Source organism: Saccostrea cucullata, unplaced genomic scaffold (assembly GCF_032062105.1).
Source record: "Saccostrea cucullata isolate Sc308-1 unplaced genomic scaffold, CSIRO_AGI_Scuc_v1 ctg9185, whole genome shotgun sequence".
In the NCBI taxonomy this organism is placed as follows: domain Eukaryota; kingdom Metazoa; phylum Mollusca; class Bivalvia; order Ostreida; family Ostreidae; genus Saccostrea; species Saccostrea cuccullata.
The window spans coordinates 10810-25884 of NW_026925342.1; the positions used below are offsets into that span (position 1 = coordinate 10810).

Sequence of the window (15075 nt, forward strand, 5' to 3'; positions counted from 1 at the left end):
ATAAATATGGACGCTAACCTTGGAGCTTTCCATCTGAGTAATTCACAAAAAGATTTGACGTGAATACATTCATTACATTGAACAATAGATAATAAGAACATTAAAGAAAACCCATTTCTTAAAGACGAAATTGTTGCTAAATATTCATCTCCTTAATGTTAAAAAATTCCGATAAGAGTGCAAAAAATTTGAGTCCAAATGCAAAATTTTAAATTTCGAAATAAAAAGAGAATTTATTATTTTATATTGTCTACCAAAACCAGATAATTAAATTATTGAAATTTACCTTTCAAAAAATAATGATGGAAATCTTAAATCACTATTTTCTTTGACTAAATATACAAAGAAAAAGTCTCTCAACGCAAACAATGTAAGATAACGAATTTTAATAATTACAAATTTTACAATTTAGGAAATTAAAACGTGCATGGCTTTATTTCAATGGCTAGTTATTTGTCGAAAGGAATAGAAAGGGGCAGCATAATGTACCAAACTTGCATTTTGTTCTTTTATCTAATCACTATTTAGCAAATACCATACTCTTAATTCAAACTGTCGGTCAAGGGATTTGAGTCTGTCGGGACTGTGATTCAGGCATTTTAAATAACCAACCAGGACTTGTATGTTGTAAAGATATGTAAATTGTGTCGATATGATGGTTAAAAAAAATATGACAGTTATCATTTAGAATGCGGTTAATGAATCAACACATATTTTCTAATACAATGTGGCACTTCGTGTTTTTTTTTTTTTTTTTTTTTTTTTTTAAAAAGGGGATTTCATCTTGCATAAGGTACTTCCTGTACATATATGTATAATAAAAATGTTTGTATTACATATCTTGATCTAACAAATCATAAGAAATGTAAAATATTTGTCTACACGGATGTAATTATTTTTTTACGACAATCTTAGAGCAAGAAATAAAATAAAAAATGAAAGGTATGAAAAATGATTTCAGAACTGTCTCCTCATTATTAACATCAGATATTTTAATGAAATGAAAGCCTGGAGATTTATTTGATTTTTTAAACAACTGCTAATTTAAACGCTAGTTCGTGATGACCTTTCTCATATTTCACCGTCATCTCGCAAATAATTTCTTGCATTATTTATATGGCCAGCAATCTTAAGATGCATGAATTAAAGTTTATTTTAATTTTTACGCTTTTTAAGATCTTGTTTTGACAATTAGTAAAACATTCAAAAGCCGTCGTCACCTGTTATGTTACGAGGTCAAATTTTATCGTGGCAAAGCTAAAGTGACATAGGACGAAAATAAAATTAATGAACATAACTTGTTTGAAAATTTCTTCATTTAAATCGTAGAATATAAAATTTACTATCTACATAACACGGTCGTTTTGTTTACAAATGAGATTTATTTTACATTGCAAATGCGTTGTACAGATATTTTTTTTTACCATTTGATTAATGTAGTGACCACATGATTATAACACAATTGTGTTATAATTGAATATTAGTATGACAATAAAGTGTGTACATGTTTACCCTCAAGATAGTAAATATTACACTTTACCTTACATAAAAGTATTTTTTCCCAACGAAAAGAACGGATACATATTTGTGCTGAATATTTCACAGAAGGATGAAAAAGAATCTGTGGTAAAAGGTGATATTTCCTAATGTCTCCCTCAGTTAAAATTTTGGATGTTTTTAAATAAATCACTGCAATTCTTCAGACAACAAAAAAGGACGACATTTTACATTAGGTGTGAAGGTGAAATATTTATCTTCTGTGCATGCTTTATCTGATACATGGACGTGTTGAGGAAAATGGAGGAAAAAGACAGGGAATTTAAAACAAAAGGAAACGATGTAAAAAAGACATTTTCAAATATTGATAAAAAGCAGCAACAATTTAACAGTGCGAAGGTAAGATTTGAAACATAATTTAAGCACTATGATACCAGTGTGTAATATTGCTATAATTATAAAGATGTTTCTTCCATTTTATATCTGATTATGAAAGAATAATGTTTTTGATTTAGTACCTTAAGGTGTATTACCAAAATGATTTTTTTTGCACTTAATGTGTCGATATACTGAACTTTTTTAGTGAGCCATTTTCATAAGTATTTACTATTCTCGTTTTATGTATATAAAATAAAGAAAGAAACCACAAATCTCTTTGGCCAGATGTTCAACATATTTGCTTATTCTTGTCAAACTTCTCGAAAACTTGCTTTATGATAAGATTTATTTTTTAAATGCGAGGGGATAGAATCATTTTCATTTGTCTGTCAGTGTAAGAAATGCATCGTTCATAACTTACTCAAGACTTAAGGAGCATTAAGAATGATCATTAATTTGATAGAAGAGTTCACGCCCTTACCCGTATCCACGCATTTCAACGAATATTCTTTCTAATTTCTAACGCAAAATCACGCTAATACCGTTTCTCCGCTATCACGCATTTTTCACTCACTTTTAAAAGTGCACATTTTTGCTTAATTTAATGCCAATTCCATTCTATTTCATACTTCCTTAAATCTTATAAAAAAAAGAAAAGTTATAATCGTAATAAAATAATACATCATAATAATTAACGCTAATCTTTCGAGAAACGTATACCGCGCTAAAAAAGTAATTTAGGGGAATAGATAACGCCACATTTCCATGACGGGAATATTAAGCTTATGTTACATTAACTACTGTGTAAAATTTGTGAAGCTATCCCTAGAAGGTCCTGACGACTGTTCATAGTCCAGCATCATTATCACCGTAATTTAAACTATTCTTAATATTTAGTTAATGCTATTTTGTTCTCGAGAGCTGCAAACAAATAAGTACTGTCGGTAGGGCGCCTTCTCAATGATCGGAAGCTCTTCTGTTCAAATCGCAGCCGAGTTTGACCAGAGTCTATTTCAAACAAGATTTGTTGGTTGGTTGTATGTCGTTTTACGTCCAATACGAGAATATTTCTCTCTGAAAGAGACGTCACCATATACCTTTCTAGGCATCAGGGCCATTGAGTATTGAGGGATTTTTATCGATCCGAAGCCTATCGTGACACAGGGCCTTCTTTTGTAAGGTATCATCCGAAGGATCCGTAAATTCCACTTCAAAGTGCCGAGCGCATGCCGAAGGAACAGTTGCCACCCATTATTTATCGACTAAGGTTGGTTGCGACCTCTTTCATGGAGCGAGCGCTCTACCGACTGAGCTACCGGTGTAAACTATTACATGTAAATACAAGAAGCAAATATTCCTTCGCAAAGCCTCGACACTTAAAGATATGGGTTTTTCGGATGAGACCTAAATAAACAGGACCCTCTGCTACTCAGAAGTTGAGACCATTAGGAAACCTCATTGCTAAATGACCATGAGTGCAGCGTAAAATTAAAATTTAAAGCACTTCACCTCTGTATCAGTGAAAATTTTTTGAATAAGAAATAAAGATTGATTTGATTTTTTGGTGTTTTACTATTTTATTGTCGGCAATATTTCAGTCATATTTCGGCATCAAAGAACATAAACTAAATCTATCCATCATAATTCTTGTGTAAGCGTCATAAATCGCAAATGTCTACCCATATAGATAAAGACTGAAAACAATAATATTTATCTTTTTGTTAAAATTGTAAAAAGAAGGCAAACATTTTAATACATTTCACGCTAGATCATTTAACGATTACTTTTATTTTTTTTTTTGACATATTTTGATCTTGCACTAATATTTTCACTTAAAAATTCGTACAAACTCGTGTTCTATTTTCAGACTGCACCGGATTCAGAAGTTCCTACTTGGGTTTCCCTGATGTGTAGCAGAAGAAACTGCTGTGGAACTGAAAGCAATTTCAGATCGATTGATTCCAACTCCCTAGGAATAGACAGTACTTTCGGTGAGCCTGGAAGCCCTTCAGACGTTTCATCGTTAGGTTCCAATAATGGCAGAGGATTCCGAGAAAATTATAAATCAAAGCGAGGCAGAATGGCAGTACTGTTTATAATTTTATTAATTTTGATCGCTTTCATCGCTACAGCAGTTGGAGTAACAATAAGCTACGTCTATAATCGAGGTGAGAGAAATATGTAAATCAAAGTAATTTTTTGATATAAAGATGCTGGAAATATTTTGTAACTTAAATATCATAAAGACTAACAATTTTCTTAAATTATTAAAATTAAAAACAATTAAGCAGACAATCCCCATACATCCATCTGTTGACGTCAAAATTAAAGGTACAATGAAAGCATATAGAAAATTACTGCATAATGTCCAAAACAATATATGAGACTTAGAAACCGAGGCTCTGTGTCACTTTAAAGATCAAAATTTGAAGTCCTTTATCGATATATGGTGACGTCCCTTTCTCATTGACATATTCTTCATTGAGACGTAAAACGATCAACCAATCCAAATAAATATTAGGACATTTGTGTTAACAATGATAAATATGTTTCATGTTTTACGAAAATTAGTATTTTAAACTTATTTCAGACTCAAAACCTTTGTTTTTCAGCCCGACCCCAAACCAGTTTTTTTTTTCTGTCAGCCCAACCCCTAAAAAAACAAACATTTAATTTCTTAACAGTATTGTTAGGAATATCTGACAAGCAATGAACTTTAATTTACATTTTGAAATAGGGAATCAAAGCATTTTGAGCAAAGATTAGGTGAAAGTAAATGTGTATAAATGGTCAAACATCAAAATGTGTGTTCTCTAAATGCAAAAGTGCAACATGTCTTCAAGCTGTCAAATAAATCTTATACATTCATTCATATTTTAATATATTCAAAACGAACAGAAATTATGTAACAGTAGGGGAAAAAGTACATCAATAGACAAGTTTCGTCTAGAAATATATGCCACGTGTTAATAATCGAGGAATGTTTTTTTCCAAATAATCCAAATAAATATACACTATTTTAACTTAATGTGAACCGATCTTGTCGAATTGACAGGCGCCAATCATCAGAACAAACGCCACTACTACTGGCTCTTCAGATCGAGTTACAATTATAATATGAATGTATTTATACATGTATTAAAAATTGAGCAAGAATCAAACATTAATGATGATTGAGGGCAGACCGACATAAAAATGAGTTCTCACATGATGTGCATGTTTAAATGAAAATATTTAGGAAAATGTTTGTCAGCATCAAGATATATTAAAGAAGAATTATAATGGAAAGTGTAAGTTACGGTGCTAATCATTCGAACCTGGCCAGGTCTTTGATACTAGAGTTCACAATTTTGTTCACAGATATAGTAAGACTCCATGTGGATTTCAGTGTTGATAATTACAACAAAACACTCTTACACAAGAGACAACAGGAAGCGGAAGCAGCTGAATTTTGTAGAAAGGTAAGGATTTTTAGGAGTGGTTCATAGTCAATGTGAGTAAAGACTCTTAAAAATTCAAATGTCAGGAGGATCACAATAATTTAATTAATTTGACAGATAGTATCAGATATTTTTTTCCCTTTATTAATAAGTTGAAAAAAAAGAGAAAAGTTATTGATATGGACTTTTTTTTTTCGGAAAAAAAAAATTCAAATTTTAAAACCATTTAAAATTCATCGCAAATGTAATCTGATTTTCGATACTACATTTGTAATAGATTGTCGCAATTTTCTTTCAGATACAATTATAATGTATTTCTCTGTATTTATCATTAATCAGATACTAGAGATCATTTTTTGGATTGCCCAACTTGTTTGGTAAAGCTTTTTGGGTCGAAAATTATATTTACGGTACAACACTGTAAAATGAACTTTTAGGGGAATGTAATTAATAAGTAACATTAATGAATCTCGATTGAGGGATGCTCATTCCTCCATGGCACCTGATCCCACCTCTGATGTTTGGGAGCTCCGTGTTTGCTCTGATTCTTTTTTTTTTTTATTGTTTTATGGATTTTTTATCTTGATTACTGTTGTTATCTCCCTATGTTTCATGTTTGACGTATAGAATTAGAATAGAACATTAACCGGGGTTTTAGTGATTTCTTCTAATCGAATTTAGTTAAAAATAAGAAAGATTGTTTGAACATTTGAAATTCAAGGGAGGGCAAGTTGTATATTTGTATTCAGATTTCACTTTTAAATTGCATCCTTCACAATTTTGTTGGAAATATTTTTAGGTGAAGGATGCGTTTCGTTCAGAAGGACTTGAGCATCATTTTATGGATTGTAAATGTGTCGACACCAGGTAAGATAAAAGTTGATGAAATAAAAATATCAGCAGTTTCGCTTAATGTCATAATTTTTATGGTCAATACAATGACCTTGTCAGCCAATTCAATTGATAATTGAGTCAAATGCTGACTGACCTTATTTCATACTAATTGTTAGTCCATTATTTAAACACTGAATTGAATACGGATTTTTCCGTTATTTCCCAATCATGACAATGAGCACACGGCAGGTGAGACTCCTCCATGGCACCTGATGCCACCTCCGATTTTTTTGAGTTTCGTGTTTGCTATGCTCCTATTTTGTATTGTTGTATGGACTTTCGATCTTGTATACTGTATTCGTTATCTCCCAATTATTCTATAGTCTTTACCACCACATGCCAAAACTGTTGAATAGATGGTTAAAAAAAATTGTTCTCTTCAAATTGAAGCCAGTGTTGTTAAAAAATCTTTGGATAGAATTTCTAGATAAAATTTTCACGTTAAATTCTACCGAATTAAAAACTTTTTGATATTTGATACTTATACTTAAATTGCAATTAAAATTATAATTTGCTGAAGGTAGAAAAAAAAATTTAAAAAAAATGAGGAAAAACTCCATTTATTAAAATATTTTTTTTCAGAAAAGAGTACTGCTCATTTAAACTTAAAATGTTGGACTAGAGAATTTCTTTGCTTTCAGGCCAACAATAAGCGAAGTGAAATTGTCCTTTGTCCTTGAATTCACTGATAACAAACAGAAAGACAATATAGACGAAATCAAACGTATCGTCGTAAGTGTTGTCAAGGAAAGGAAGAGGGACAAAGAATTTAGATCATTGTATCCCCAGGAGTCTTATCCAGCAGTAGACAATAGAGGTAATATTATAAATGTATTTATAAGGTGGTATATGAAGGTACATTGAAAATAGACCAAAAATCAGACAATTACTTATCTGGCACGTAGCAACCGGGGGTGCACTTTTTTCAAAACCTAACTTTTTACGATTAATTCTAGCTGCAATAATGTAGCCCTCTCCCTTTTTTTGGGGGGGGGGGGACTACAACTCCATAGGATCTCTGTAATGGTGCAATGCGGCAGCGATTCACTCCCGCACGGATTTCGGCCCAAATTGTCAGTAAACGGCTATTTATTAATATGTCTTACTTGGACTTCCAAAATGTAGTTATCGCAGACATAAATCGAACCAAAAATATACAGAACAATCCATATATCCATATTTTTCGTGTATGTCAACATCACAACTTAAATGTATCCGCCATGTTTACTGACCTTGACAGATTTTTTGGGACAGCCAATGAGATTAAGGATCTATAGGGAGCGGATTTCTTTGGAATTACCTTATTTTAAGCATAAATATCGCTGTTTCAAGGCACACATGGAATGTTTTTATTTATCAATGTTTACTATTACTATTCATCACAATTATTAACAAACTTTGACATTTGCTTTATTAGGTTAATTTAAATTTCAAGCGCAAGTCTCAGTATGTCACGTGTGAACTGTCATGGCTGCTGAATAAGGCACAGAGGTTTATTTTACATGGTTTTCGTGTTAACGGGCTTTGATGTCGACAGTGAATAAAAATTTCGTCTAATTAAAAGTTGAATGTAAAAACAATTTATTCTGCCTGCAGTCGCCCGTATTTAAAAAAATATTTTTGCACCATTTAATAAGATGATGCTATGGAATTGTAGCCCTCTCCAGAAAACATCAGATAAAAAAATCGGAGAGGGCTACATTATTGCAGCTACGATTGAAAATGTTCTTTAAAAGGCCAGTTGCCTCCCCCCCCAACGTTTTGTAAGAGTAAGGGTCAATTAAGTGTATTGTAGTATATTAGAAAGAATGGTATTGAAAGAAGTTAAACTTTACACACACACCCACCCTACAAGGAATTAGGATTTTGGAATCTGAGCAGTTTCGTTTCTCTCTCTGTTATTTTTGCTTGTCAAGTTTATTTAAGGTAGGTTGATATTTTCTATATGGCCTCCCCCCCCCCCAAAAAAAACTTTCAAAAACGATGCTACGTCACTGCTTATTAATACATTATACAATTAAAGACAGTCTCAGCTGGCTCACAAAAATGGACCAAATCTGATTACACTTATAGATGACAAATATACCAAATTGCAGGCGTTTATTGTATTCAAATAACTACATGTATCAGAATAGAATAAAGCTATATACGTGTAACTTTTGATTGAGAGGAAATAGGATTTCATATTCAACATGTAAATTACCTGAAAGATGTTTTAGAGAATGCTATAATTATTGTTCCCTTGACCCTCACTTTTGACCTAATTTTAAAAAAATACTTTTGGTGATTTTTTTTTTTATTAACTTTCTAGAGGGCATTTATATTTTACACAATATCCCCAAAATATTGGCATCCCATCAACTAAGATACCGAAAGCGGGGAACCTTTTTTTTCAAATTTTATGAATGAGATTGCATGAACGTTCATGGTTTTTTATAGGTCATGCGTGAATCAATATTGGAGTATAATCGTTGCTGGATCAGTATTTTGCTGTTTCAATCGTATGAAATGGTGCCGATGTAGGAATAAGCGTATAAATTTCCTTTTTCAAGTCGATCGGAATGTAAATGTTTATAGCCATTGTTTGTTTCTCCTGTTCTCCTTATGTTAAAAAAATGAAATGAAAATAATTTATCGAATAAAGGTATATAATTGATTTTTTAAAATAAAGGTATATAATTGATTTTTTAAATTTTTTTTAAAAATAAATGATGAAATCTGTCGATTTTTCTTGAGTGGCACTTTTAGTATTTCTTTACATTTATCTATGTATGGATGTTTAAACGGTATATAGCTATATAAAGACTGCAAGTTGACGATAGAAAAGTTTAGGTGTTCACCTTTTAGCTAGTTAGCTCTACTGGTCAGAGACCAGAAGAGCTTTTGCGATATTAAGGTGTCCGTCTGTCCGTCTCTCTGTCTGTCCGTCTGTCTGTAAACAATTTTTCAAAACGCTATTCCTCCTACAAATTTGGTCTGATTTTAATATAACTTGGCACACAAGTAGACTACACTAAGATACATAAAAAAAGTGCATCGGATTTCGATTTCGATGAGCGGTGTTGCCGTGGTTACTAAAAATAGAATTTTCAGTGAAATCCCTTTAAAACGTTACTCCTTCTAAAGTTTTGGTCTGATTTCAATATAACTTAGCACACAAGTAGACTACACTAAGATACATAAAATAGTGCATCGGATTTTGATTTTGATGAACAGTGTTGCCATGCTTACTAAAAATGGAAATGTCTGTAAAATTCCTTTAAAACTCTACTCCTTCTACAGCTCAGCTTTAGTCTGATGGCAATGGCTTCTTTTCTCATCCTTTGTTATAAGTAAACCAGTAGAGCTACAGTTTCGACAGAGACTTCTGTTTTTTTTTATGAGTAATGACATCTATTCTTGTAAAATATACAAATTTGAAAAAGTTTCTTCATTATGATACACAATAGAATTCCTAAAGGCTTTTGGGAAATCTTGTCTAATGAAGACAAAAATACTTACAATTTAATAATACATACAGATACATTTTTTGTATATAGTTGTAGTGTAACTGTTCTCATTTTTCAAATCTCATAACGTGAGCACTTCTTTTTATCATTTGAAATCAGGGCCTGTTGAGTTGGGAGAAAAGAAATCTAAAAACGAAGAAACCACACAATCGTCAATATTTCTGAAAACAACTCCAGCTGTTATAAAATCCACAACACAAAGAAATCGACAGATATTTTCAAAAAGAAGTTCAACTACACCAGGTTTCAAAACAACAGTTAGAAGCAATGTCAAGAGTACTGAGAAAGTGAAAGTCCAGACAACAACCGTGAGAACATCAACTTCGTCAACAACACCGGGTATGAATGCGTGGGACAGAATTCTATCCAAGTTGAACCTCACTGGAAGAAGATAAACGGTCTACAGAACTGATTCAATTGTTCTCTTTAGAAAACTCGATCATTGCAGCAGGTCACTTCTTTGGCCTCCTTGTGTATAAATTGTGATTTTGTTTGTTTGATCAGAGCTTCCTTGCGGTGCTGTCTCTATATCAGCTTACAAATAAACAGACATTAGTTCCTTGAGAACAGGAAGTTACATGTTTAATTAAAAGTTTTTCTTTAAATGTCTGTATATATTGCTTATTAAAAATTTCATACTGTAAGGTCTTTAGTTTTGAACGCTTTAATTGTCATCCTTGAAAAAAATGAATTTTAAAAAGTGGAAAACTATTTCATATTCAGCCAACAAAATGTATTGATCAGGCACACGTTCCATTTCTTTGTCATATTCAGAGAGAAAACACAGGTCAAACTAATAATAAGAAACAAAGCAACAAAATAACGCTCCAAGGATAGTCAATTTTTGCAAATAAAGTCATAATAAGGACAACTGACTTCACGAAATTAAAAGGAGGTTGTGGAAATTAATGCTACATCATGGCTATCCGTTGCTAAGGTATACTTTATCAAAGCCAATGTTTTACCTTTCCATTGATGAAATATATGGATATAAAGAGTAATATTCAAGCTGAAAAGTCATCTATAACTATACAAAGCAAGAGCAGAGAAAACACAGGTCTCCAAAGATGAGAGTTGAGATCAAGTGCCATGGAGTAGTAAGCATTCCCTGCTGACCCCGTCAAACCGGCCTTGTCCTAATCAGGAAATTAAAAAAATGTTTAAAAATATAGAATTTTTTGGGGTAATCAAATTTTTAAATTACTATCGCCGTCAATTTACATGGGACATTGTGAACAAAATCTGTTTAACAGGCAATGTCTGAAATTTTATTATTTCCCTCTTTGGAATGACATGAGACGACCCTCGTTGGACCCTAGACTGTGTTGCAAACTTTAAGGAAATATTTTTATATACACAGTTTATGGGTCTCTGGCATCTACATGTAGTGTTTCCGGTTTAAATGAGGTATTATGTACAGTGGGATTTAAGGTAATCTTTAAAACAGATACGATAGGTTGAGACAGCAATGATTTGGGGGATTTCTGAAAGAAGTCACGAAAAAAGGCCAGGGAAGAGAAGAAGCGTTTAGTCATTGCCCGGGATGATTTCAATCGTGGGGTACCAGCTACTGTTGGTGATAGTGCATGGTTTTTAGATCACATAAACATACAAAAATGCGTAAGGACAGAAAGCTAGCTGCTGTATTTTTGGCGGGGATGGAAAAGCTGTTACAAATTGGAGTTTGGAATCGTTATCGCTACATTTGTAGTAGAGCCGAGTTCAAAGGTGTGAATGCATGTGAGCATAAGTGTTTTAAAAACAAGTGTAATCGGGCCAAGAAATAATGTATTATGGTTTTTAAGAGACAGAAGGATGTTTTAGAAGTACGATACCATAGGGTTACTGAACTACTATTGATGTATATACATGGATGCGTGAGTTTGCCATGAAATTGCACGACTTTCGAGATTGTTCCTGTGTATAGCGACAAGTACCATATACATATATATTTACCAATAAAAGTTCCATGACTCCTGTTTTATATGACTGAAATATCTTCCATTTTTTTTCCAGATATTATTTTAAGTAATAAATTCAAACAAGATTTTTTATTAGTTTTCACTAAATTTTAAATTTGGTGTGAAAAAACACATTTTGCCTAACTGTCACTATCTTTCATTATATTTTTAACACTATCAAAACACACTGAATAGTTTACTTAGAAACATGTGCCTCCAGTAGGGGGCTGCAAATTCTGTCTTTAACTTGACACATACGCTCATTGGCAGTAACTGTTCTTTTTTCGTGTGGGAACCTACTGCCAAAACTTTATCTGAAAAAAGGAAAATTAGCAAAAAATGGAACAGGAAAGAAAACAACAAGTAAGAAGTGCTTATAGACTACATTTTGGAAAAAAGAGACTAAAATAAGGTTTTCTTTATCATTCTCTAATAGTGTTAACATTGCAAGATTACTCTCTTTTGCTCATATTTATGCTCGTGAAAAATTACGAAAGCTTAAAAAACAAGCTGAAGCAAGTGATGATCAATGAGGATCTGACCAGGCACAAATTCCTATTTATGTGTCGGCAGCTATGTCGCCAACATGATATTCAAACAAGCTTGGTCATCCAACATAAAAATCGGCATTATGACAGTTATTAAAAACTCATATAATCAAGACATGAAAACGATCTCTGTGCGTTCGGCTACATCCCCATACTACTGCATAATTATACCCGTCAGCTTTGACATCTCTCCTTTTTTATATATGTGTAATTGTCTGTTGTCACCGCCAATTGTGTGACGTAAGCGGTCAAACATCTCATCAACAGGTGAAACATGTCTCTCAGATGAATTTTTATGTCAGTAAGTTGTAAGAACATTTTTTTCATCCTTTTAATTTCCTTTTGATTTATCCAACTACATAACAAGGATTACTGGAAATGTGTGAGAAGTCAGGGGAAACTTACTCCTCCATTGTATCTTATCCCGTCTCTGATGTTTTGGAGGTAATGATTACTCTGCTCCTATTTTGCATTGTTTTATGGACTTTGGATCTTGAATATTGTTCGTTACTCCGTATGTTTCATAAATAAATATTTTGTAGTGTCTAATAGACGTTTGAGCTCGAACACTTCGTTATTTCCACAAAATCCACCAAAGAAATCTCAACTAAATTCCTTTCTCGGAATTTTATTGCTTTCTCAAATTGACAACAATTGCAGACCATGAAAAAATTATCGGAAAAAATTTGTTCTTAGAAAAAAAATATTCTTCCGTTTTGTCTTAAGTAGATTTGAGGTATGTCACTCGTGAAATTTCTTAAATCAAGGATTTTTTGAGAAGTATATTTTTGATAAGTACTCATATATTGTAACTCAAAATCGCAGAGAAAATAAGGGGTCAGTGTGCATCTTACTGATCTACGGTACAATTAAGTTGACCTTTTTGCACTTAAATTTTAACTCTTTGATTAATTACTTTAACCTTTATCATATTTTATCAGATGTAGCCATGGCAATAAATATAATCTAATTTTACGTAAAATAGTTTGAATAATATTTATCATTGAAAAAAATCTTGCAAATTGATGCGCGTAAATTTTTGTGTGACCTTTTTGCACTAAAAAGTAACACGTTATGGGGTATTAAAAACTAAATAAGCAATAAAACATTTTCTTATATCAAACTTTTTACGACTTCAGTGCTGATCAGTCACAAGTATCGAGTAGTTTAAATAATGAAAGAAAAAGTTGGGGTCAGTGATGTTAATTTGAAATATTGGTCAAAATATGTGATTTTAAGGCGAAAAATGATGTAAATTTTATCATGACTTCTTTAAAGTATCTTCATATTTTAACAAAGTTTGTTGAGGGAAGGTGTAAACTTGTTCTAAAACTGTTAATTAAGACCTATAATAAATATTCCTAGCAATTTCCTAACGGAAAATATTCTCCGAGTAAAAGTATGTGAGGCTAAAGTTCCACGATGTCAAATTTAATAAATGTTCAGATTTGCAGAATTTTCTGTTAAATATCCTTCCACCACAAAAAATAGTCCCTCGTAAATCTGGCTTCTTTGTAGATTTTTGAGCATTTGTTTTCGTTGAATGTTAAAAAAATTATATTGTTGAATTTTAATATGTCACAACAATTGAATTTTAATAAATAGTTTAGAGGTAAGAGGTTCTGCGTGAACTTTTCTAAAAAGTTGACGAGTAACATACCTTAATTAAAGTCTCTGTTGTGTAAGATAGGTCTCAACAGATGGGTGTATCAAATCTGTAGATTTGTGAACGTGCCAATGCATTGTATATGTAATATATGTTCAGTTAAAAACTGTTGTTTTTTTAGGGATTACATAGCGAAATGTTGTTTGGAGACTAGGGATACCCATGTATTCATTGCTTGACACCTTATAATGTGCCTTCAACTTCAACACAGGAATATTTTAAAAGCCCCTTTCGTCGTACCAGGGTCATTATAGAAGCTAATGGAATTTTAGAAAACCGATTTCAGTGTCTGGGATGTTCACCTGAACAAGCAGTTGATTAAATTAAGATATCCGACCCACATTGCGCAAAAAAAGAAAAAAAAAGTGATATTTTTTACGCCATAAATCTGTTTAATACTTCCATTTGAATGTATGTACACATCAAAAAAGAGATTTACCCAAGGAAATTTCAAGAAAAGGCACGTTCTTCATTGCTTTCCTTTAATTTATAGAAATCCATCATAAAATGGCATGAAAATAATTCAAAGTGATACAAAATGATTACTTTTACATGAATATATTTACGGACATAATATATTAGTAATACAGAACAAAATAATACAATGTTCATGAAAACAAAAAAAAACCCATGAAATCTTCAAATTCAGAAAAAAAAAATTACAAGTCAATTTTAGTGCTAAAAGGTTATATTCATTTGAATGCCATCATTCTCCCAAAATAATGTGATTTAGAAAGTCGCAATAAATCAAATGCATTGCTACATGTAAATTTTGAAATATAATTAAGTTTTTGCAAGTTTAACAACAAAATATGACTTATTGTAGGATAAACAACCAGACCTTTAATGGCAAATATTATTACCTGCTGCTTATTTCTAACAATACATAAATTCAGAACAGATTTGTCATAACAGTAATTTTTCCCAAGAAGAGACATTGTACCCAATACATATGTTCAAAAATATGATCCAGATATCTAATTTACAAACACATCATAGCACTGTAAGAATCCAGTGCACACAAGGCAAATACCATAACAGTCAAAGATTGTAAATCATTCTGTTGCACTTCACTATTGAACAGGCTTATAAAATAATCATAAGCATGTAATAATATGATCCACCTATTCAATTTACAAATACATCATTAAATTGTACATGTTGTAATATACTTTCGTGTAA

The 15075-nt window shown here is 32.0% G+C and overlaps 1 protein-coding gene across 1 annotated transcript; it reads left to right on the forward strand.

Annotated features, from left to right (window-relative positions):
* The first annotated feature begins 1474 nt into the window (after window positions 1-1474).
* LOC134268633 (uncharacterized) lies at window positions 1475-10370 on the forward strand. Its single transcript, XM_062750890.1, has 6 exons — window positions 1475-1896; window positions 3743-4043; window positions 5236-5336; window positions 6115-6182; window positions 6851-7026; window positions 9818-10370. The coding sequence occupies exons 1-6, from the start codon at window positions 1780-1782 to the stop codon at window positions 10111-10113; spliced, it is 1059 nt and encodes a 352-aa protein (XP_062606874.1). The 5' UTR covers window positions 1475-1779; the 3' UTR covers window positions 10114-10370.
* Window positions 10371-15075: the final 4705 nt, after the last annotated feature.

Excerpts from the sequence above, each read along its gene's own strand:
- LOC134268633 (XM_062750890.1), top strand. The coding sequence starts at position 1,780 with ATGGACGTGTTGAGGAAAATGGAGGAAAAAGACAGGGAATTTAAAACA. Across the intron at positions 4,044-5,235 it reads AAGCTACGTCTATAATCGAG|ATATAGTAAGACTCCATGTG; the intron begins GTGAGAGAAATA and ends TTTTGTTCACAG. Across the intron at positions 7,027-9,817 it reads TCCAGCAGTAGACAATAGAG|GGCCTGTTGAGTTGGGAGAA; the intron begins GTAATATTATAA and ends ATTTGAAATCAG.